The 22,144-nt window shown below is 47.4% G+C and overlaps 1 protein-coding gene across 1 annotated transcript in view; it reads left to right on the forward strand.

Annotated features, from left to right (window-relative positions):
• LOC126547246 (high affinity cationic amino acid transporter 1-like) overlaps positions 1-22,144 on the forward strand; it is a 442,489-nt gene that overhangs the window by 368,574 nt on the left and 51,771 nt on the right. The window contains exon 6 of the mRNA XM_050195200.2: positions 15,945-17,076. Coding sequence (XP_050051157.1) covers positions 15,945-17,076 — 1,132 coding nt within the window. The remainder of the gene's footprint in view (positions 1-15,944; positions 17,077-22,144) is intronic.

The raw sequence follows: 22,144 nt of genomic DNA on the forward strand, positions 1-22,144 counted from the left end.
TCTCTTTGTGGATGCCCAGCGAAGCTGCAGAAAACCACCAATACAACTGCTGAGGGGGGCATGGAATGTCTTATTGCTTTAGAGTGACGGTAGTAATAGTAATTTAGACTAATGATACTAATGGTGGTAATGGTAGTTTAATGACGCCCCTCCCCACGTCACAAGCTTCCGTCGCCGCGGCAGGTTGCGCGACAGTAATCCTCACCGCGAAATGTATGCGGGGAGTGCTACGTGCTTCGTACTCATTATCAGGAGCGCCTTATCATCAATTACCTGGTTCGGATGCTTGTTTTGTGTTTGTTCTTTATTGAAACGAATGCTGTTTTGTGTGCTGCATGCGTGATTCCAAAAAATGTAAGCAATTTTCGCTTCACTTTGCTGAGCGCTTGAAGCCTGCTTCTCCGCCACGGGTCCGCCCGGAACACTTCACTACCTCCGGGATCGGCCTAAACTTCTGCTCACGGACGCGGACACAAAAAATATAGACAAGCGAGCGGCTCACAGCTTGTCTGTAATAAAGAAGTAGGCGCGTCAACAGCATTACTAGGGAGCCAAGACATGCATGTATAGGCTCCCTAAGTATTACGTTTTCGTTACATGTGGTTTTAGCAAGCGAGCCTCTTTGCTTACCTTACTGATAGTCGTTTTGCGTCGAAACATATAGCAGTAGCCATATTTGCTTTGTTAGTGGAGTTGTTATTATAAAGGATATGAAGGAATCTCCAAAATCATGTTTATAAATTTTTAAATCAATGTTTTACTTATAATGCAAAATAGATATGAAGGCGAAATTTGCAGACTAGCCAGAGCATGTTTGCCCGCTTTTCACGGTGTCGTATACGTTAGTAGTCAGTATATTTGGCTCCATTCGCACTGATGCTTCGGCGTTCCCAATCGACACCGAATTCTACATATACACTGGCAGCATGTTACAACCCTGTAACACGTGAACGCGAAAGCCTGCTGCACACTTGGATGGGTTAGACTGTTTGCAAGACATAACAAGCCACAGCGCGAAGGAAACGTGTGGCAAGCCGTTGTCTGCGAGCTTCGGCCTCCTCTTTACATCGCCGCCTCGCATCGTCGCACTGCTGCTTTCGCAGTTCGGCTTCTTCGGCTCGTTTTGGACGCTTAAGCTACGGCTTCGTGCGCTCGTATAGCGGGGTCAGAGTCGCGCCAACGATGTCTCTCTTCGACTTTACGTTGCATCCTCTCACCAGGGCAAAGCAGCAGTCGCGGTCGAACGGCTTGCTCCCGCCGCTTCGCACGTCGCACTCCGTCTCTCGCTTGGCGAGCATCAGTGGCAGTCGCATGCTCCCGATGGGGTGTTGCGTACTCCAGGGTAGCGTATCGTACTGCTGCCGAGTTGTAGCGGCGCCTGCCTAACGAAGCTCGACCGAGATTACTTATTGGGTAGCGGGGCGTTGTCGGTGGCCTGCAGGCATTCGGTAGACCATGGCGACCAAGCAAGGGCGAGACGATTTCTAGTGCGAAACTTGCACGGTTTACTCAAAGGTTGATGAAAGATGATGAGAAGAGAATGAAGTGATCAAAAGTACATTTCGGAGCCCCTTATACAGGCTCTCTACAATATTGGGAGGGATCTTGCTTCCGTCAACGTCACGTGACCGGCACAGAAAGAGGGCCTCTCCTCCTCTGGTTATACCGAGCCTGCTGCAAGGAGGAGGACGTCCCGCTTCCTGGAATTGTAGACGCCTGTCCGTCTCTTCTGCGCGGGGCGGGTTCGTGGAAGTTCTCCTGTAGTTTGTTCTAGGAAAGGGTCTCTCTAAACTCTCACACATGCACACACACACACACACACACACACAAAAGAGGCCTGTACACTGCGGGGCTTCCGCCAGACCGGCAGACTCTCGAAATGGTCATGGCGAGTTAGGAAGTCACGCTTCATTTCGACGAGGCCTGGTGGAAGGTGGGGTGAGAGAAAGTTCTTTCTGCACGGGGTGCGGGACGCCAACCATCGCAGAAGTCACGCCTCATTTCGACGAACAAGGTCGCGTGAGAGGAAAGTCCTTTCTACACGTGGTGCAGACGCCAACTATCGCAGCAAAAGTCACGCCTCATTTCGACGAAGATGGTCGGATGAAATTCCTTTCTGCACGTGGTGCCAGACGCCAACTCTAACAGGGGGTATTCAACGTTTTTATTGGTCGTTTGGATGCTTGTTTTGAGCTTGTTGTTTATTGAAGCATATGCTGTTCTGTGTATGGTATGGGTGATTTCAATGAATTTATGAGCCATTGCATTTTTTCCTGTTTACGGGGGTATGATCCATTGCTAATGATGATAATTTCTGTACCACTCGACTAAACGCCGCCTTAAGGAGTTATGAGCCATGGCAACGAGCCACTTAAGGCCTTCGCCTTAATAAATATAAATAAATAAATAAGAGGCAATAAATTGGTTGGTTGCTTCATTTTTTTGCGATAAGTCATGGTTAATATACCCGGTGTGGGAGATTAGACAAGAAATGGATGAGGTTTGAAAATGTTTGACTTGGTTTTTCTTAAATAATGGCGTACACCCAATGCAGCAGTTGGTCAAGAGACGGAAGGCACTAGAAAATACGCTGCATTTTTTTTAGAGCGCAGCTTTTCGGCGCCCGTTCCTGCGTAGAGCGTCGGCGTCGACGTAACTGAGCGAACGAGCACAGCAACGGATGAAAGAGGGAACGCAGAACGCAGCGGGGGACGAAAGGCGGTGATAGCGAAGAGAGCGCGAGGAGGAAAATGGAGGAGGAGAGCGCAGGTGGAACCATGAGGCGGAAAGCGGAGGAGGAAGGTATGGCGTACGCGTGAGAAGAAAAGTGTAGTGGCGTGCAGGACGCGCTCTGTGGCGGCGACCGCTGCGAGATGGCGCGAGAGTAGCGCGCAGCCGTCTGTTCACCGATGGCGTGCGACGAGCACGTCCACCGATACCATATATGGAAACGAAGCACTGCATGAGTGGAGTGGAGGTCTGTGTGCGGCGGCGGCTGCTACGAATCGCGCCCACACGTCACCCACGCGCTGCCGCTAGGCTGTTTCACATGGCACGATTGGGGCGAAAAAATATCGTTCTGCCGCGCACGTCGCAGAGCGATTTGCACTGACAGCTTTCACATGCGTTTGCGGCAGCGCGATTTCCGTCACAGCGATGCGCAAGGTTGCCGCCTGCTCACGAAGTAACCATGCCTGCATCGTTAAGTAAGAACTACATGTAAACTAGTCAAATATTCGAATTTCCCTATTATTATTCGATAATAGAATAAGTACACCATTTTTTACCGTTTAATAGCGTTGAGGCAACAGCTTGCAGATGCGTTGAGTGAGGCACTGCACAACACTGCAAGTATGAGCGTGCGGCTTGTGCGGCGTCGGTGGGGTGGTTCCGTTTAGTACACTCTAGCTTCGTTGTTACTATGGAAGCCACAACGTTCTTCTTGGATGAGTATTTGCTTTGCAGAAGAACAAGCTACTATTGAGTGTGCATGTATAAGCAGCCGGCACAATTTGTAGCGATGGGGAGGTTGACGACGGTGGCGATCAAGTGGCTACGTGCCTTATGTTGAAGCGGCGTCCTTCTCTCGACCTGGATAGCCTGCAGCTTATCCTTTTAAACGAATAGTGTAATCGGAAGAAAAGAAAAACGTTTATGAAGCTCCTAAGCCGCAGGCGCTGGTGGGTAAGCGCCTATTTGGACGGCGCTTTGTTTCGTCACACATTGCCCCTCCCACATCGCGCCGATCGCTGCGACTCAGCGACGGCGCGACCGACTTGTTAGAATCCAGTCGCGGGGAGCCCACGACGACGCGGCGGTCACTGAGCGACGGAATTCGCTGTGTCGCTGAGTAAAAATCACGCCATGTGAAACAGCCTTCTGGCGATCTCCCGATTAGCGGGACAGTCGCGCCACCTTTCGCTCCGTTTGCAACGTTCCGCACGGGACAGATTGTCCGCGCCAGTGCCGCTACTCAAAGCGTTCCCATGCCAAGATAAACCGTGTACCTATATAACCATAATACAAAATATTGACACACTCACTTCTTTCACGAATAGAGCTGCGCTCGAACTTCACATTAGGGAGTATCGTATCTTCGGTGAATTTCTGTGCGGGCTATCAGTACACTTGTCGAGTGTTTGTGCAGGCGTGCTTTTCACTCCTTCATTGTTACAAGTCACCCCACTCTTCGGAAACCAGTCACAGGTCTAAGAGATAACCGACTATGTGCGTTCCTTGGAAAGCGTACTAAAACCTTTAGACAAGCAAGCAAGCCTGAAAACGCGCATGTACTTGCTCAGAGAGAACGAAGGCGTTATGTTACTTTTAGACAACTTTCAGATAACCTTTTCATGGCATATCTTAGATATTGACCACTTGTAGATTACCTTTAATAAAACTTGGCTGATGCGACATGAGTCTATAGATGACCTTCAGACAAGTTTTCCTATACTCTAGCCTCGTTAATCACTCTCAAAAAGGATACAGCGTCTGCAACGGAAAGGGCACTACGCAGAGAGCCTCATACCATGCAAATGCATCGCTTCTCAAGGGAGCCGATGGCAGGCAAACATCTTTCACCTCCCCACGCTGCCGGCCGCAAACGCTGCCTCGATTTTTTTTTTTTCAACGCCGCCACTAAGAGGCAGGCGGTGTCGCGGCTTTATGTCGTTCCGATCGATTGACGAGACTAATCAAAGCCTGCGTGCTCTAATAACAGCGATAAAAAAACACGGTCACAAATGTGGCGATTCGAAGGAAACGCATTACGTTTAGCACTAAAGCCTCGGATAAATGATGTTTCACTGCGAGTCGGCGATGAACCTGTCTCAATTTATATTTTAAAAAAGAAGAAAAAAGAACGCGCATATTTGTGGAAGCTGCAGCCGCTGTTCTCTAAGCTGGAGCACAATTCATTGAGCTGTTCGTCACTCATCACCGCGCACTTCCGGAAGTTTTTTTTTTTTCGTCTGCCTACGGGAGGTCCGCTAGATAACCTAGGATAAAGTCTAAGAAATATTTACGGTATATTGCAGACTGCCTTTAATTCATAGACTATTCAGAGGCAGCCCATGAGCTTGTGGTACTGAACTTTTAAATAAATATAGCCGATTACGAGTACATTGCTTACATGATGAATTGACTATTTCGTTGGTAGATTGATAGATTTACATACTATCATTCGATTATTCAAATGACTGATTGCGTGAGCGATAGCTCTGACAAAATTAATGGGTCACAGTTGTAAAGATTACCTGTAAGGTGTTATTAAACAAGCTGTTTATATTGTTGAAAAAAAAATCCATACCATCGAACGATTATTTATTTATTATTTATTATTAGCACATTAACCTCTAATGCCTGTAGACGACCAATACGCAATTCATACAGATGGTGCGTAGTCAATTTTTTTTCTTTATTCCTTCAAGTGCACTTCTACAGAGCACGCGAGCCGACGGACAACGTGCAGAGATTGTACACATTTAAAGGGACATTAAAGGCAAATATTACGTCAAGCTAAATTGATAAATTAGTGCTGGAGAACATCTAAAGGCGTCAGCATTATCGGAAACCGAGCTTCAGTGATCGATGGGTTGAGATAAATACAGGACACGCTCAGGGACTCCCCCAGGACATTCCAAGTACTAGGACGACGACGAAGGCACTGCCCACTATAATTTTGTCACCAGTACTCAACCACTCGTAATAAGAAGATAATTGTATTGCATCATAAGACGAAAGAAAATGCTGCTTGTCCAGTTCTATTTGATACTTAGAAAAAAAAAAGAACTCAATGACGTCACCATTTACAACGACGCGCGCGGTCAAAAGTTTTCATTATGCAAAAAGGTGAGGCGTGCAGACAGGACACAAAAGAAGAGAAGTTGACAACACGAACGCCGACTATCAACGCCGACTAGTCGATAGTCGGCGTTCGTGTTGTCCACTTCTCTTTTGTGTCCTGTCTGCACGCTTCACCTTTTTGCATAATGAATCCTTACCAACTAGCTCAGCTTTCTGTCGTTCCAAAAGTTTTCGTTTTTTTTTTTTTTCGCCAGCCGCGCTCTCGCGTTTCAGTAGTTTCATTGGAGAGTTTTAGATTAGGGGACGCAAGCGGGTTGCGTACGCAAGAACTAGGGGTTACGGTACTGCATGTGCGCGGACGCATACGACCGGAGTCTGCGCATGCGCAGTACCGTCGCCCCCTAGTTCTCGCGCACGCAAGCCGCTTGCGTCGCCTAAAATAAACCTCTCTGTTATCGCATAGTGCTGCTCTGGTTTTTGCTGGCTCGCGAAACTCGCACAAGCTGCAAGTAGCAGAGAAAGCCACGTCCATGCGATGTCGCTTGATTCTCGAACGGCCCACGCCACTTTACCAAGAGTATAGCTGCAACAGTGACTCCAACACGCTGTGTCTTGGCTCGGTTTCTCCATGGCCGCGTGTTTGCGTTTTGCGCGGAAAACTGTAGCGCCGTCTGTCGGGCGTCGTTTTACTCACCAATGGCAGTAAAGGTCGGTGATGACGTATGCAACGTCACCGCTCCCGAAACGGCGGCGGGCGATTTGAATGGCGCTGCAGGTATGTGGACCCTTCAGACGCAATTTTCTCGTAAACTAATCGTTTCTTGGCACGAAAGAAGCGCTGCAAGGTTTCTGGAATGGTATTTAAGTAGCCCACGTGGACTTAGTATTTGCCTTTAGTGTCGCTTAAATGTTTTATACTTCTGGTCAACGGTCGACAATATGGAGAGTGTACGTTCTGTGTAAACAAATTGAAATATTCTCGAAACTTGTGTGTTGTTAAGTACATTTTTCTAACAATCACAAAATCACAAAATACGGCATCAACTTTATGTCTAGGACGTTCGGCGTCTATTTCGCGCCCGGTCGCTCGCTAGTCCGCGACCCTCACCGTCAACAAAAGAATATGCGGATCCCACGCACTGTGGGAATCGATGTAAGCGAAGCTTTGTATGCTGTTTGCTTTGATTGAGATAATTAGCGGTGATGTTGGTGGCGAATGTGTAATTTATTCAGCGTTTAGTCCAATGCGAGTGTGATGTGTTTAGTCACCTTGCGTGCACCACCGCTGTTTGTCAGCGAAGTCCAGGAAACACACAGGGAGACGCGCTTGCTTGACGCGTAACCCGCCGTGGTTGCTCAGTGGCTATGGTGCTGGGCTGCTGAGCACAAGGTCGCGGTATCGAATCCCGGTCACGGCGGCCACATTTCGATGGGGGCGAAATGCGAACACACCCGTGTACTTAGATTTAGGTGCACCTTAAAGAACCCCAGGTGGTCGAAATTTCCGGAGTCCTCCCTCCACTACGGCGTGCCTCATAATGAGAAAGTGGTTTTGGCACGTAAAAGCCCATAATTTAATTTGCTTGACGCGTTGTTGGGTCTCACTGTCCATAATCTCTGGGAGGTTTGAGCATATGTCATTGCCTCACACGACACATCTAATCGTGGCAGAAGTGTTAAACTTGAGGTGGAATTATGGGGCTGTACGTAATTCAATTAATAATTATACTTGTATGTATCCATTGTATACTTACATTCGCCGTCCGCACCACGTTTCGCTTCTTTCGGGCCTGGGTGTCCTCGACGCTGAATGCGCGCTTTGGAGCCATTTTGCTGGCGCGTGATTACGCGCTCCTTCTGCATACGTGTCCAGCACGCTGTTGAGACGCCAGCTCCAAGCACTCTCTTCAGGCTATGGACGATTGCAATGTTTACGCTATCACAGCCCAGCACGCGACCTCCACAGCCTGCATTCTTGTCGCATAGGCAAGCAAGCACAGCACGTGTCATACCCGCAAACTGTGAAACGCTGCCGCCGCGGCGTCGGCCGGGATGCGCGGAGGCGAGTGCCATCTGGAGGTGTGGCAAGAAACCCAGCGGCGTGCGCAAGCAAGACCGGAGCAGCAGCAGCAGCGCCCGGAAAGTCGGGAGAATAGACAAAGAAAGCTTCCCTTTAGTGAGACACACTCAATATAGCCAGCGTCCGCCAGCGTAACCGACAGTTCTTACGAGCGCGAGAATAACCTCATCAGTTCTTGCCCGCGGTTACCCGAAGCACCAGTTCAAGCTTTCAAAACCACGCACAGTTGTTAGCATACGTTGCAAAGCCTGGGCGTTACGTTTTCATGTGCCTGACACGAACACCGAAATACGCCATCGCAGACTTGCGAGAGAAAAAAAGAAAGGAGCGCCAAGGAGGACGACGGCTCCACGGTGATTTCTTTCTACAAACATTTGTGCTCGGGCGTTTCACCGAGCGTCCCCATTCTCCGGTCCTCGCTTCAAGAGACCGCGTGAAAAGCCCCCGGCAAAGAGGTGCGGCGGTTTCGTCGGCCTCCCGGCGCCGCTCTTCTGCCTACGGCTGTATCGTGCTTGGGGCCGCGCGATAAGTTGGACAATACCGGAAAGCTGCAGGGCTTCAATAGCTCGCGGGCCGAAGCCTTTCCCTATCTTACAAGAGCAGTGCTTTAGGCTTTGGAACCGTCGTCTGCCGACGAATCCAGGGCGAGTCGAGCCGGGAGCGAGAGGTGAAGGACCACGGTGAAGGGGGGAGGGACGAGGCGCCATGCTTCCTCTCTCTCTCTCTTTCGTTTATGTCCCCTTGCTCTTGTGCGCGCATTGATGAATACGACAGAGAAATTGCCAGCGTTGTGGGTATTGATAGGTGCATAGTATTATATATATATATATATATATATATATATATATATATATATATATATATATATATATATATATATATATATATATATATGTGTGTGTGTGTGTGTGTGTGTGTGTGTGTGTGTGTGTGTGTGTGTGTGTGTGTGTGTGTGTGTGGCACTTTATTGCACATGAGTGAGGGGAACGATGCGATCTATTCTCTTTATTTCCTTTCTTTCTTCCTGTCTTGCTTTCTTTTTGACCACATGGACGTGCATCGACGTTTTCAATGTTGGCGTCGAGAACAGAAAGCTAGATTTGTTAGAACCAGGTTTTTGTACGTGAAGCCGGCACATTCACATTCCGAGATTTTTGACCGCTGCGTGGTTTTCCCAAGGAACATCATTGTGAAAGCCTCCCGTATAGATAAAAAAAAGAGAAATAATACTACACTGCGTTTGTTTTCTATTGGTCTCTTTTCTTTCCTTTTCTTTCCTTCTTTTTTTTTTTAGATAGAAACGCGCTGTAGAGTAGGAAGTGAAGGTGGCGCTGTTATTTTGGTCCCATTTCTTCTGATTCACGTTTTGCCGCGGGCATTGCGCCGTGACGGCGTGCTTGCAATAACTCCTCCATCAACACTAGCGATAAATCGAAGTCGAATGGTGGAATACATGCCTCTGGTTCAAATGCTATAGTATATGGAAGCACCATGCCTTTGTGCCTACAGTAGACACGGACACCCCGGCGTGACGACGACGCCTCGTGTACGTTTATATGTGCAGTTTAACGTTAAAATATATGGATTTTATAGTAACTACAAGGTTTAGGTAAACTAGTAGCGAAGCTTCCATAGAAGCCCATATGTCAAGAAAATGTCCGCTCGTTGCAACCATCTCCATCTACGTATCGGGGGTACAGCTAACAGCAAGCAAAAAAAAAAACTAGGAAATAAAAAGTGACGTCACAAACGGAAACGGGAGTGACGTCAAGATCTTCTGCTGCTTGCCGCGAATGTTTGAATTTCTTTGGCGTCCAGCACTTCGACCACTACGCCAGCAGTTATTTTTCTTTCGAGGCCGAGTCGAGCTTGGGACTCGAGCTGAAGCGCCTGCATGTCAATAAACTATAGCAGTGGAGTATGCCTTATTGTGAACATAACTGAGCTGTTATTGACGGCAATTGCTCCAGTGGGTTCCTTAGGAAGGGGAGCGAATAGGATGGAAATAAACGACAGTGTTACAGAGGTTTCAAAAGCAACTTCACTTTTATTCGTCCAGTATAATGCAACCAATATAATTGACCAAACAGAATATGCTTGGGCGGATGAAAAGTACTGCGGCCAGCACACAGTCGTAATGTATAGCAACATATGCGAAACCTTTGCACAAAATCATTCGCAATTCCGCGCGACGCCGTGTATTCATAGCCAACAGTTATCAGACGAGACAACACTGTACCACGTTATCATTTCGAAGACATTCGACTTGCTAATGTTGTTGCCCGTCGGACACTCGGAGCCTGTGTTACGGAAAGTGAACAAACATAGCGCGACGTTTCTTCACGGAGTGTTCCACATTCATTGTCACGACGAAACACAGCGCGTCGGATGTCGCTGCGTGAACTGGCACACTAACAAAAATCCTCCGCTCACACCTTTCGCCAATGAATGCCGTGTGTTAGGCCACGAAAAAATTTCATAGTGTAGCTCACGCCACACTTTGAACAAAGACGCAAGGAAAGAAAAAAATAAATAATCTCGGATGAAACTGCCGCGTTCAAGTGAGCAACGCCATACCGCACGACGTAATAGCTAAGAACGAACTAATAAATTGTGAAATAAAAAAAAATAACATTTGTTGTTTTCGTACGGCAAATATATATCAAATGGGGTATTTACTCGTATGACAGTACTCCGATCAAAAATTATCGAAAATTTTTTCTTTCACATAGGTTTTCTAGCTTTTATGTTTGTCCCCCCCCCCCCCCCTTCACCTAGTCGCGCTTCAATCGAGCACCGCTAAGTGATATCTCTGGCGATAGGTTTTTGCACGCTTTTTGTTCCAAGCTTCGCGACCTATTTATATTGACCTTGATGACTGCCTATGTATTGTAGTGTTGCCGTGTCCACACGTAATGATGATGTTCTTTAGCGCCTGCTTTTCAATGGCATGCCTGTTGCTGAAGCTTTCAGGACATTTGTTGAGGAAAATCCAGGACCCTCTACGGAAACAGTGATAAACGAAATTCTTCAAACCCAGAAAGGCATCTTCGAAAAAGATTACTCTAATACAGGACAAACAGATATCATCTGAGGGGGTATGTTGCAAATGCCGACCAGGTTGGCAGCCATTGAAAAGAAGCACAATATCTTAAATGAAACGCAGATAAGGATTAGATAAGGATAAAGATAACAATAACGATTGAAACATCTGTGGGTGACTACGAGACCGAAATCATTACGCTGTCTAAACAACTTGATTATTTGAAAAATCGGTCCCGCCGTAACAATCTCCTCGTACGAGGAATACAGGAAGAAGAAAATGAAAATTAAGAAATATTATTAAGAAACGTAAGCGATGATAGCTTGGGGCAGTTGCTGGGACAAAAAATAACCACGATTGAAAGAATACACTGCATAGATAATAAATTTCTCAATAAATATCGCCCAGGTATTATTAAGATTGGAGACTCCATGGAAAAAAATGAGTGCCATGAAAAACTGCTTCAGGCTGAAAGGACATGAAATCAGCATTTCAGAGGAATGTTATAAATGAGTGCTTCAAGTGCGGAAAAACCTCTGCAATTCAACAGTAGGCGAAAGACAACGGGGAGTCAAGGTAAAGCTTCTATTTGATAAGCTGAAGATGAATGATGTCATACATGCCTGGAATGAGACTACTAATGCAAGGTGCAGGTGCGCGCCTCTTCCGAGAGAAATAAATGACTTGAAGAGCTCCGGTCTCGACAATTTACCACCATAAACCTGAATGCCAGAGGTATAGTAGACAAATTGGTTGAACAAGAAAGCCTAATCTTAGAACACGAACCTTACTCGATGGTAGTCACTGAAACCTGGCTTCATAAGCATATTTTAGATGCCAACGTTATTCCTCCCAACTATAAGATAGTCAGAAAAGATTGAGAAGATAAAGGTGGAGTAGTTGCGATTATAATAAAAAATAACCTAGCATTCTCTGCTTTGCCAGCCGTAAATGACTTCGAAGTGCTCTGGATTAAAACAAAGTTATGTAACCACATAGTCTTCATTGAGGCTGCCCACGGAGCCCCAAGATCACCGGTGGACGTACTGGCAAACTTGCGATATTTTATGTGTTCCGATCTACCTCATGACACTAAGGTTCTGTTGTTTGGGGATTCTAATCCGCCTGGGATTGACTGGCCTTCAAATTTGCCTGGCACACGAGAAGTGCCCAGTTGCGAGCAGTTGCTAGGTCTTGCCTTCTGTCATAACTTATTTCAGGTTTTAACCGACTACAAAAGGATACGTCCTACGACATTATCCATCTTTGTATCCGAGCATCTAAAGCCATCCGTCCGCGAGTGCGAAATACTCGACGGATTATCGGATCACATGACGGTTTTGTTGTCGCTCGATGCATCACCAGAGTTAACGAACACTCATTCCCTCACAATTTTCCCTAACTTTAGAGCCACCGATGACGTTTCGGTAATAGACCATCTTGAGTATTCGCTCTCTGGTTTTATGCGGCTTTACGGCTCTGGTGTCAGTACAGACCGACTGTGGAACTTTTCTGAACTGACAGCACGGTGCATTAACCAGCTTATTCCGAAACGAACTAAACGCACTAATAAAAGAAGTCCTTCGATCACTAGATATATACTTCATGTTAAACAGAGACTAAAACGTAAAAGGACGGTGGCTTCACTGAACCCTGACCCTGAAAAGAAGCTTTGCATTGCCCGTATGAGCAAGGAATTCAAGCTCCTGCTAAAGGTATAAAAAAAAAAGATTTCATAACGTAAGGCTAACGAAGTTTCTTCGTGGGCCTCTGGTAAATTTTGGCGTTACTTTAATCCGTCATCTGGTATGTACACCCGTGAGCAAAAGTATGCGGACCTGGGATTGCGCGATAAAACTCATTTTCTCCTCCGTCTGTGAATGCAACTTGATATTAAAAAATGCAGTCTCAACTTGGCATTACAAATTTTTCACGGCACTTGTCAGTTTCCGTTTGTGCATGTTAATTACGATGAAATTCTGTTTTTTGCGGACCCTGTGGTCAGTATACTTTTGCTCATGGGTGTACCTTGCTGTAGAAGGAGCTCTGCTCTGCTCTGCTCTGCTCGCCAGTGCCCGCTTGAACAAGGACCGAACATGCTTCGTAGACGCTGCTTCGTATGTTCAAGAAGAGGCCTTCTCCTCAGTGGTCATCGACGGTGATTCTAAAATCCTTAGCTGCGCTACCGTCCGCACTTCTAATTCCAGCGTTGCAGAGCAGGTTGCTATTGCTCTTGCATTAACGGACAGTGTACACGACACGATTTATTCTGATTCCAAGGCCGCTGTCAGGGCCTTTCAGATGGGAATGGTGGCTCCCCAGGCCCTACGTATCATTCAAAGTGCCAAAGACATGAAACATCACTCTTTGGCCTGGTTCCCTGCGCACCTTGGAACCATTGAGGGTGCCTCGATCAACCCCAACGAGGAGGCGCACTCGGCTGCACGAGGTTTGACTGACCGTGCGCTGTGCAACGCGTCCTCTCCTGGGCGACCCGAGCCTCTCTACTCGTACAACGAAATCTGCAAATATAATTATATGTCAAGAAGACTCCTACCTTCGCCGCAGTCCTCGCTGTGCAGGGCCCAGGCAGTCACTCTAAGGCTTCTGCAAACAAGCACTTACCCGAGCCCCGCGGCGCTGCACACAATGTACCCCGAACGGTTCCCAAGCCCGGACTGCCCTCTGTGTGGTGATTATGCGGACTTCGAACATGTCCTGTGGGGCTGCGCCTCTGCCGGTCCCCCTTTCACTCAAGAGGAAATGATGAAGTTAATTAAGGCCCAGGATCAGACCTCTCAAATCCTGGCAGTCCAGAGGGCTCGCGAGAGGGCCGTCAGGTTTCACCTGATGGTCCCCGAGTGGGCCTAGCCAGGTGACGTGGAGTTTGCTTACGTCTATAGTGGACCGAATAAAGTTGTTTCTCTCTCTCTCTCTCTCTCTCTCTCTCTCTCTCTCTCTCTCTCTCTCTCTCTCTCTCTCTCTCTCTCTCATTTTTGCATCTGTTTTCACACATGAAAATCGTGTATTACCGCCTTTTGTTGATTAAAATCTAAGATAGCCTATCCCCGATTTAGAAATTGATTAAAAAGGTGTTCTGAACCTCTTAGTCCATGTTGACATCAAAAGGAACCCGGGCCTGGACGGTGTCCCAAACGAGTCATAACTCTTCAAAAAAGGGGGGAAGAAACTGTGAACAGTTACAGACCAATTTTCCCTCACCAGTACAACTTCCAAGTTACTTGAACACGTCATATCCAAACATCTCTTGCCCTACCTGTATGAGCACAATCTTCTTTACTGTCGTCACCATGGATCTCGAGAAAGCGTTCGATAAAGTTTCGCACCCTAAACTGCTACATAAGTTTAATACTATGTTTATAAACCAAATATAACAAAATGGTTCTCCTCATCGATTTGTTTTTCGTGAACATGAGGGTTACATAATGGGAGTTACCAGTTTAGCTCTCTGCTCATCGTCTCTGGGATACCACAACGTAGTGTACTAGGTCAGCTTTTATTCTTGATCTTTATTAATGATATACAAAAACAATTTCTGTAGCGTTAAGACTCTTCGCTGGTGATTGCGTGATCTACAGTAAACTAACTTCAATCCAAGATCAGAGTGCGTTAAATTCTAACCTTCAAAAAATAATGAAATGGTCTTATGAATGACAGATGGAATTAAGGCCGGTGTTCATGACTATAACTAGGCAGCCAACCATTCTTTGTTGCAATTACCAAATCATTGGGAACACGCTAGAAGGAGTGAATCATGATAAATGTCAAAGAGTAACCTTTGAATCATACTTACGATGGAATGCCCATCAGATGCGGTAGTTTCCGAAGCTTCCAAATCACTGTGGTGCCTCAGACGCACCATGCACAGTGCTACTCCCGTTGTAAAAAATCTCGCATACAAATTTCTCGTAAGGCTAGTAGTAGAATGTTCAAAAATAGTATGGGACCCTTAAAGAGCAATTAACTGCGTCAAGCTTAAAAAGTATTCAAGGCCTTTCTTCAAGATTTATATTTAATAAATACCGCCACCTCGGTTCTCCCAAGCCAGCTGCTGCAGTGTGCAAACAAGCTCAACTACCGGCTCTCGAAGCAAGAACCAGATATGAACGATTGAAATTCATTTACCTTATTATCCACAAATACGTTAGGATAAACAAATCAGAATATTTCGATATTAAAACTAACCAAACTACTAGACGTTGCCACAGTAAATTTATTCCATTACCAGACTTAAGAAATGGCTGGTTTAAGCTCAGTTATTTTCCCCGCGCTGGCAAAGATTGGAACATTCTCCCAGACTCCGCTGTATCATCTTCCAGATTGACCGAATACTTTCATAATATTGAGAAACCATTGTTTGCTACTGAGCCCTAGCAGGACTGTATTGTCTGTACGAAGTGAACTGACGTTTTGTGCCTTTATGATGTTTTGTTGTTTTCTTTAGTGCCAAGATATTGTACTTTCCTAATGTCGCAACTGCATTTATTATCTATTAAATATCTGTCCATCTTTGCATTTTGTACTTTGTATCTTGCTCAAATTTGTCCTTTCCCACTCCTGTTATAGGTCCTCTGGGCCTGACAGTATCAATAAATAAAATTTTAAAAAGAACATCACAAAGTCCTACATACAGAAATCTTTGGTAAAACTAAGTTACCCGAATTTCAATCGTCTACATATAAAAGAAGCGCAGCTTCGAATTATTTTAGCGGATAACAGGAAACATGAAACAATCAAAGGAGGGGGGTGGGTGGGGGTCTGTGTTTTGTTCGTTTTACGACCAAAGTGCCAATATGAGCTGAAACGTACGGGAGCTTAAGGGCTCGACATGGGCTTCATGCGGCGGAACTTTTTGCGAGACAAGGTTGCTGTTCCGGGTCCCATCAACCCTTAACTCGGCCATTACCCACAATACCAGACAGTTTCGTCCCATTAACGTCACGTCACGTCACCTTAACGCTCTCGTTAACGCGTGCGTTCTTTTTCTCGTCGCAGGTCTTCAACGGCGCGGCCACGTGCACGTTCGCCTTCGTCGGCTACGACCTGGTGGCGCAGACGGCCACCGAGACGGCGCACCGGTTCCGCGTGGTACCTTCGGCCGTCAGCCTGGTCTTCCTGCTCAGCCTGCTGGGCTGCTTCAGCAGCTCGGTGGCTGTGACGCTCCTGTCGCCGCATTCTCAGCTGGCTGGGTCGGCGCCGCTCCTCCAGGCCCCGTTCATCCGGGGCCTACCGGGCCTGCTCTGGGTGCTCGGCATCGGCTCGCTGTGCGGTCTCGCCTCGGCCACCGCCGCGTCGCTGCGAGGTCTGGCCACGCTCCTCGCCTCCCTCTCGGCCGACGGACTCCTGTGCGGACTCACCGAGGGCACGAAGCGGGCAGCCGTCACCGGCGGCTTCCTCGTCTCGGCGGCCGCCATGTTCGTGCACCCGGACACGCTGATGGGCATCCTGGGTCTGGGCACCGTGCTCTCGCTCCTGACCACGGCGGCGTCCGTGCTGGCGCTCCGCTACGGCCTCATCGACCACTTGCCCCTCGAGCTGGGCGACCTGAGCAGGGACTCGAGCGCGACCCTGACTCGGGGCGGATGCCTGGTCGACGGCATCGCGGACGGTGACCCCGCGAGGTCTTCGACGGTGGCCGTCGGCAACGGCGGCGGCTACGGCTCCTTCCAGAGGAGGACGTGGTCCGTCGAACTGGTCAACCAGGGCTACGTGACCTCGCTATCGGGCGTCGGCGGCGGCTCCTCCTCCAAAGTGTCCTCGTCGCTGTCGCCGTGCGGCGTGTCGGGCGTGCCTTCCCGCTGCTCGGCGCAGCGGACCGCGGTGCTGGTGTGCGCGATGGTGGCGCTCATGTTCCTCATGGGAGTGCTCACGGTGCACGCGCCGCGCGTTGTGGGCGCCGGCGCGGCGCGCTGGTGGCTCGAGGCGCTGGCGACGGCCGCGCTGGCCGCGGTGCTGGCGCTGGCGCTCGTCGCCCTGCGGCAGCCCCGGCACGGCGCCCCGTCGGCGGGCCGCAACGCGGTGCCCTGCGTGCCTCTGCTGCCCCTGTGCGCGCTGTGGATGGACGTGCACCTGTGCGTGTGCCTGCCCTACACCGCCTGGCTCGCCTTCCTCGTCTGGCAGCTGCTCGGTGAGTTGCTGTGATCCGCCATGGCTCGTCGCTTTCTGCGGGCCAAACACGCTCGACAGATGTCCCTTCTCGGAAAACAGAACTATATGACTCCGATCCCAACAAAGATAGGCCCCTGAGCGATTTTAAAAGAATGCTCTTTAGTTGGAACTATACATAAAACGGAAAATGAAGGCAAGGAAATGATAGGAGACATTAAATGTTCTTTTGATAGAAATGTACAATGAAAATGGGAACAAATGTGGAAGAAAACACAACTTGCCGGAGGTGCAAGGCGAACCCACTTCTTACGTACGCAAGACGCGTGCGATGGTCTATCGTTGAGATATGTGGAAATGTTTTAACGTGCGCCGGTGCACGTTACAGGAGCGTTCTCGCATTCCACCCCCATCGGAATGCGGCCGCCCCGGCAGGTAATGCACTCGTGAGCTGGAGCTCAGCATAGTCTACTGCGGCTGGTTTGACTGAAGCTGTTCATCGGAGGTGGTTTTATTGTCTAACCCTTTCCGAGTTTGTGCTAACGGCAATATTTGCCGCTAGAAAGAGGAAGCAAGGAGCGTGACAAGAGCGATGACAAGGGCGGTAACTTCCAACTAGCTTTGCTCAGTGCCCAAACGTAGGAATATATGCAGGAACACGTGAAGGGGGCGTAGAATGAAACATGAAGGTGACACGGCGTGCCGGAAATCAGCCAAGGGCCACCGAGACAACCACTTATCGAAAATGGGGATTTCTGAAGCGCACGTTGCATTGGAAGAGGAGCCTTCAGTGAAACTTTTGAATGCCACATTTTAGTGGAGTTAAACTACTAATTTGCATTATGCCTCGATTGCCTTTACTGTCTGTTGGTTTCGTATGGCTTCTATACAGAATACAAGCAAGGAAGAAACAAAATTCAACCCCTTGGTTCTCCTGATTCTACTAGCTTGTTCCACACTGCGTTTCATACCTTCTTGCGATAGAGATGTTGGCCTCTAAGAATTTGCATGGATCAGCTAAATATGTGTCTTCCTTTCTTTTCTCTCTTTTTAAAGCTTGTTTTGCCTCTGCCGAAGTGCAGTTTTATACAAACTTAGTATGAAGGCCTGCGCACGAAGGCGCAAAAGTGTGCGAGCTCATTGAGGATCGAGTTGCGATGCCCGAGGATAGCGCCTTCAGATGTCGCTCTTGACAGCCCGCGACAGATATTTCGCATCGATCCCCAGTTCATTAAACCTTTCCGCGGCTGCATGGAGCAAGAAAACAGCGATATATATATATATATATATATATATATATATATATATATACAGTGTGATCGATAGAGCACTTAAAGAGTGATTACACAAGCACCCCATTGTCGTGACACACTTCCACGCCTTTCAAGAGCGATAGGCAAGCTTATGGCTCGGTGGCAACTGAACGAAGCCTCGAGTGTTTGATACACGGTTATTCGATCGTGCTTTCTTTTAACAGAAAGTGGAGGAGAGGCGTGTTCAGGCTGAATACGAAGAAATAATTTTCGTTCGCTGCCGTGTCAGCAAGTTTTTCTGTGCGTTTTCTTCCTCTGGCATTTTTTACGTAGAATTTGCGAATGAAGGAACCTAAAAGCGGTACGTCCTGGGTAGCGCACAGCCTCAGTAGCATTTTCGTTGCCCGCGATCGAAAACGAGAAATGCGTTTTTTACCGAAGCTGAGCGAACTCACCATTTAGTAAAGCAATGAAGGGGGCTAGTTGGTGAACGTTCATGGTTATATTGCGCTCAGTTTTACAAACACGATATTAAGGAAGGACAGGACGTGGACGGACGTAGCGCAACTTTGCGCTACGTCCGTCCACGTCTACGTTTGCGCTACGTCCGTCCACGTCCTGTCCTTCCTTAATATCGTGTTTGTAAAACTGAGCGCAATATAACCATGAACTCACCATTGCGCGGAACGTGGGTACAGTAAAAATATTGTGCGTGCTCTCTTGCCGGTTCCTCTTCACTCGAACTTCTACCCCCTTCTCCCTCTCCACCGAAGCTTTCTGTTCTATCGCCTCTTTCTAAACCCTTACAAAGCTGCCGCAAAAAAAGAAAAAATTGACGAGTGTGAAATGGAGACAGTTTAAAGAAATGACTCAATGCGTGACTTCACGGAGCGTGCGACATTTGTAAAATCTGTCTGGACGTTGCCATTAACAAAAAAAAAAAAGGGGAACGAAAAATGATCCGTTGTTTCCCTAATTTATGGTTATTCTATCTTTTGTTTTTATTTCGGGACCAATCGCTGCAGTCAATCGCTGCAGTCTCCAGTCTACAGGCGGTCGTAATATGATTCTTTATTTCTTTCTTTTTAAGCCCGTTGCTCGGATTACAGCTAAAAATTGCAGTTCTGAATCTTTTTGCAAGAAACACCCTCCTCCAACATTTTTACTCTCTCTCTCTCTTTCTCTCTCTCTCTCACGCACAGGCTGCGGACATTATTTCTCTTTTTTTTTTATTTCTTCCCAATGCTGTTAACCTTCTTTCGTGTAATATAGTTTAAATGCTGCGAAACTGTACTGCTACTTGCCTTTCCTTCACATTCTGCCTGCCGAAAGAGAGAAAGAAGCCACACCATGTCCCTATCTTTCTCCCTCTCCCTCACTCACAGGCAGACACTCTCTCTCCCTCTCTCGTGCTTTCGAGCCGAGGTGTTCCGTTAATTAATCACTTCGCTGCGTTTCCTTTGGGCTCGAAAAAACCGGACGCGAGGTTGCCAGTGCTGCTGCTTGCTTCCCAACTCAAAAATCATTTTCGCCGTGTTTCCCAGCTCAGAAACTTGGCCCTCTCTCTCTCTATCTTTCTTCTTTTCTCTCTCTCTCTCTCTCTCTCTCACTTCGTCCGCAAGTCTCGCTTTCAAGCAGGCTGTAACCCCGAGTTCTCAGAAATGAGCGGATACGACAAAGAAAAATAATAATGAATATGATCAAGGCAACAGGAGCGCCCGCCGGGAAAAGCCCGCAGCCAGAGCCGCGCTTTTTATTGCACCATGTCCTCCCATTAAATGCGATATGAACGCGACTTATTTCCCTATTTCCTTGGAAAGCGCTGGAGAGAATCACTTTCTCACTCTCTTTCCCTTTGTCCTTCTCAGTTCCATTTACTCTCTGATCTCCACGTTTCGCCTCGAAGAGAACTTTCGAGAGCCGCTTGGCGTTTTGACTGCTGCGTTACATTTTTTTTCTTTTTTTTTTTGTTCGGAATGTCGCGCCAGTTTCCAAGGGATTAACATTTTTTTTTTGCCACATATTTGATGCTTGTTCATGTACTTTGTCGCGACCATTCCCGCTTTTGGGTCAACGACCCCGACGTTCTGCTGCTGCAGGACGACGTTTCGGGTTCATCTCCCGAACGCGAAGTTCTTTCTGCGTGGTGATGGAACCAGGGCTATTAAGAATTATTCTAGGGCCTTACGATACAGCGTCCCCTTCGCATTTTCTTTCCTTCGCTGCTAGTTTCTGGCGGTGCTGATAAGTGTTGCTGGTACATCGAGGCATTTCGCCGCTGATCTTGGAGATGTAGCGCTCGCAACTGGTTCTAAGCAAATAGATTCTGGTGCTTGCTTGGCTTGGCTTCTATTCAGTGATGCGAACATATACCCGTATGTGAATAATTTAATAAGTTAACTAGTAAACCTTTCTCAGCCCGCTAATCTCGAATTGCGATTTATGGCGCAATTAATGTCCACCTCGCCGTATATAGCACAGCTGATGTAACTTAACTACGCGGCATGCGACAGGCAAGTTTCTGTTCCCAGTAGAAAAAAAAACATGGCTTGATATAACGAGAACATTTATAAATATTATACCTCTGGAATATAGCCACGAAATCTAGCCAAGAGTGCTAACAAATATCGCCCTCAGATGCAACCTCGCGCAAGTGTGAGGCTGGCATAAGAAAGCGCCGTCTGGGTAAACGCAAGAAAATAGTTTCGCGTAACGTCAACATCCGTATCGCGTAATTACTACCAGAGTGAATTACGTTATCCTCCGGTGCTTACAAACAACGCAAAAGCTTCCGCGAGCCAGACAACGAAGCGAGACAGAGTGTGCTTGTGTAGACTTCCACATGCAGACAAACAAGACCTGTGTTTTACTTCGCCTGTTTTTTCGTCGTCTTCAAAGTCTGTTTTTCATCTTCTGTGTGGGTGTCTCGACAACAGACGTGCCCGGCTAAAGAAAGAAAGAAAGAAGGAAAGGAAGAAAGAAACCCGCTTAAGGTCGGTTTACTCTGGCAAGTTATGTATAGCGTGCGTTGAAAAAATAAAGGGAGGAGGGCAGTCAACAGGAAGGAGGGATTAATGAAGAACCGCGTTGACAAAGCCGCGTAATTTATTTAGGCCGCGCTGCGTGTGGCGGTGGGACGTTGAAGCGTCAAGACAAGCCGCGTAAGATTAAACCCGCATCAAGCGACCGCACGTTAGCCAGTAAAGCTGCAGTGATGAAACCGGTCGTCCTAACAAATTTCTTACAAAGTGCTGCGCAATGAGAGAGCTGCGCGACATGTCTAATGAAAAGCAAAGTGACATACTCAAAAGCAACATTTGCTGGATCGATTTTCGGTGCCCTACATGCGAACTTGTCGGGTTTCCATAGCCTACCTCTAAAACATGATCGCGCATATATGCCACCGTATCGTGTTGCCCTGAGCCGAGATAATGTAACGAAGTGAGCGATTCCAGAGAAAATGTGAGTTCACCTCGGCTATGGCAATTTCATGCCGTTCGCTCTGAAAGCCTGTCCCGCAGTTCCTTCTTTAGTTCTTTGCTTTATTATGTGCTCGCAAGTGTGCTCGAACCACCTGTGACTATTAGCGTAATCAATTGCACGTTTATTTATTTAGTCGTGCCTCCCCATTTTGACAGACTATTTGTTCCTGTATTTATTTATTTATTTATTTATTTAGTTAGTTAGTTAGTTAGTTAGTTAGTTAGTTAGTTAGTTAGTTAGTTAGTTAGTTAGTTAGTTAGTTAGTTAGTTAGTTAGTTAGTTAGTTAGTTAGTTAGTTAGTTAGTTAGTTAGTTAGTTAGTACAGTTTAGTCGAGCATTGCTTTCAGCAGTGTG

This window comes from Dermacentor andersoni, chromosome 3, assembly GCF_023375885.2.
Source record: "Dermacentor andersoni chromosome 3, qqDerAnde1_hic_scaffold, whole genome shotgun sequence".
Classification (NCBI taxonomy): domain Eukaryota; kingdom Metazoa; phylum Arthropoda; class Arachnida; order Ixodida; family Ixodidae; genus Dermacentor; species Dermacentor andersoni.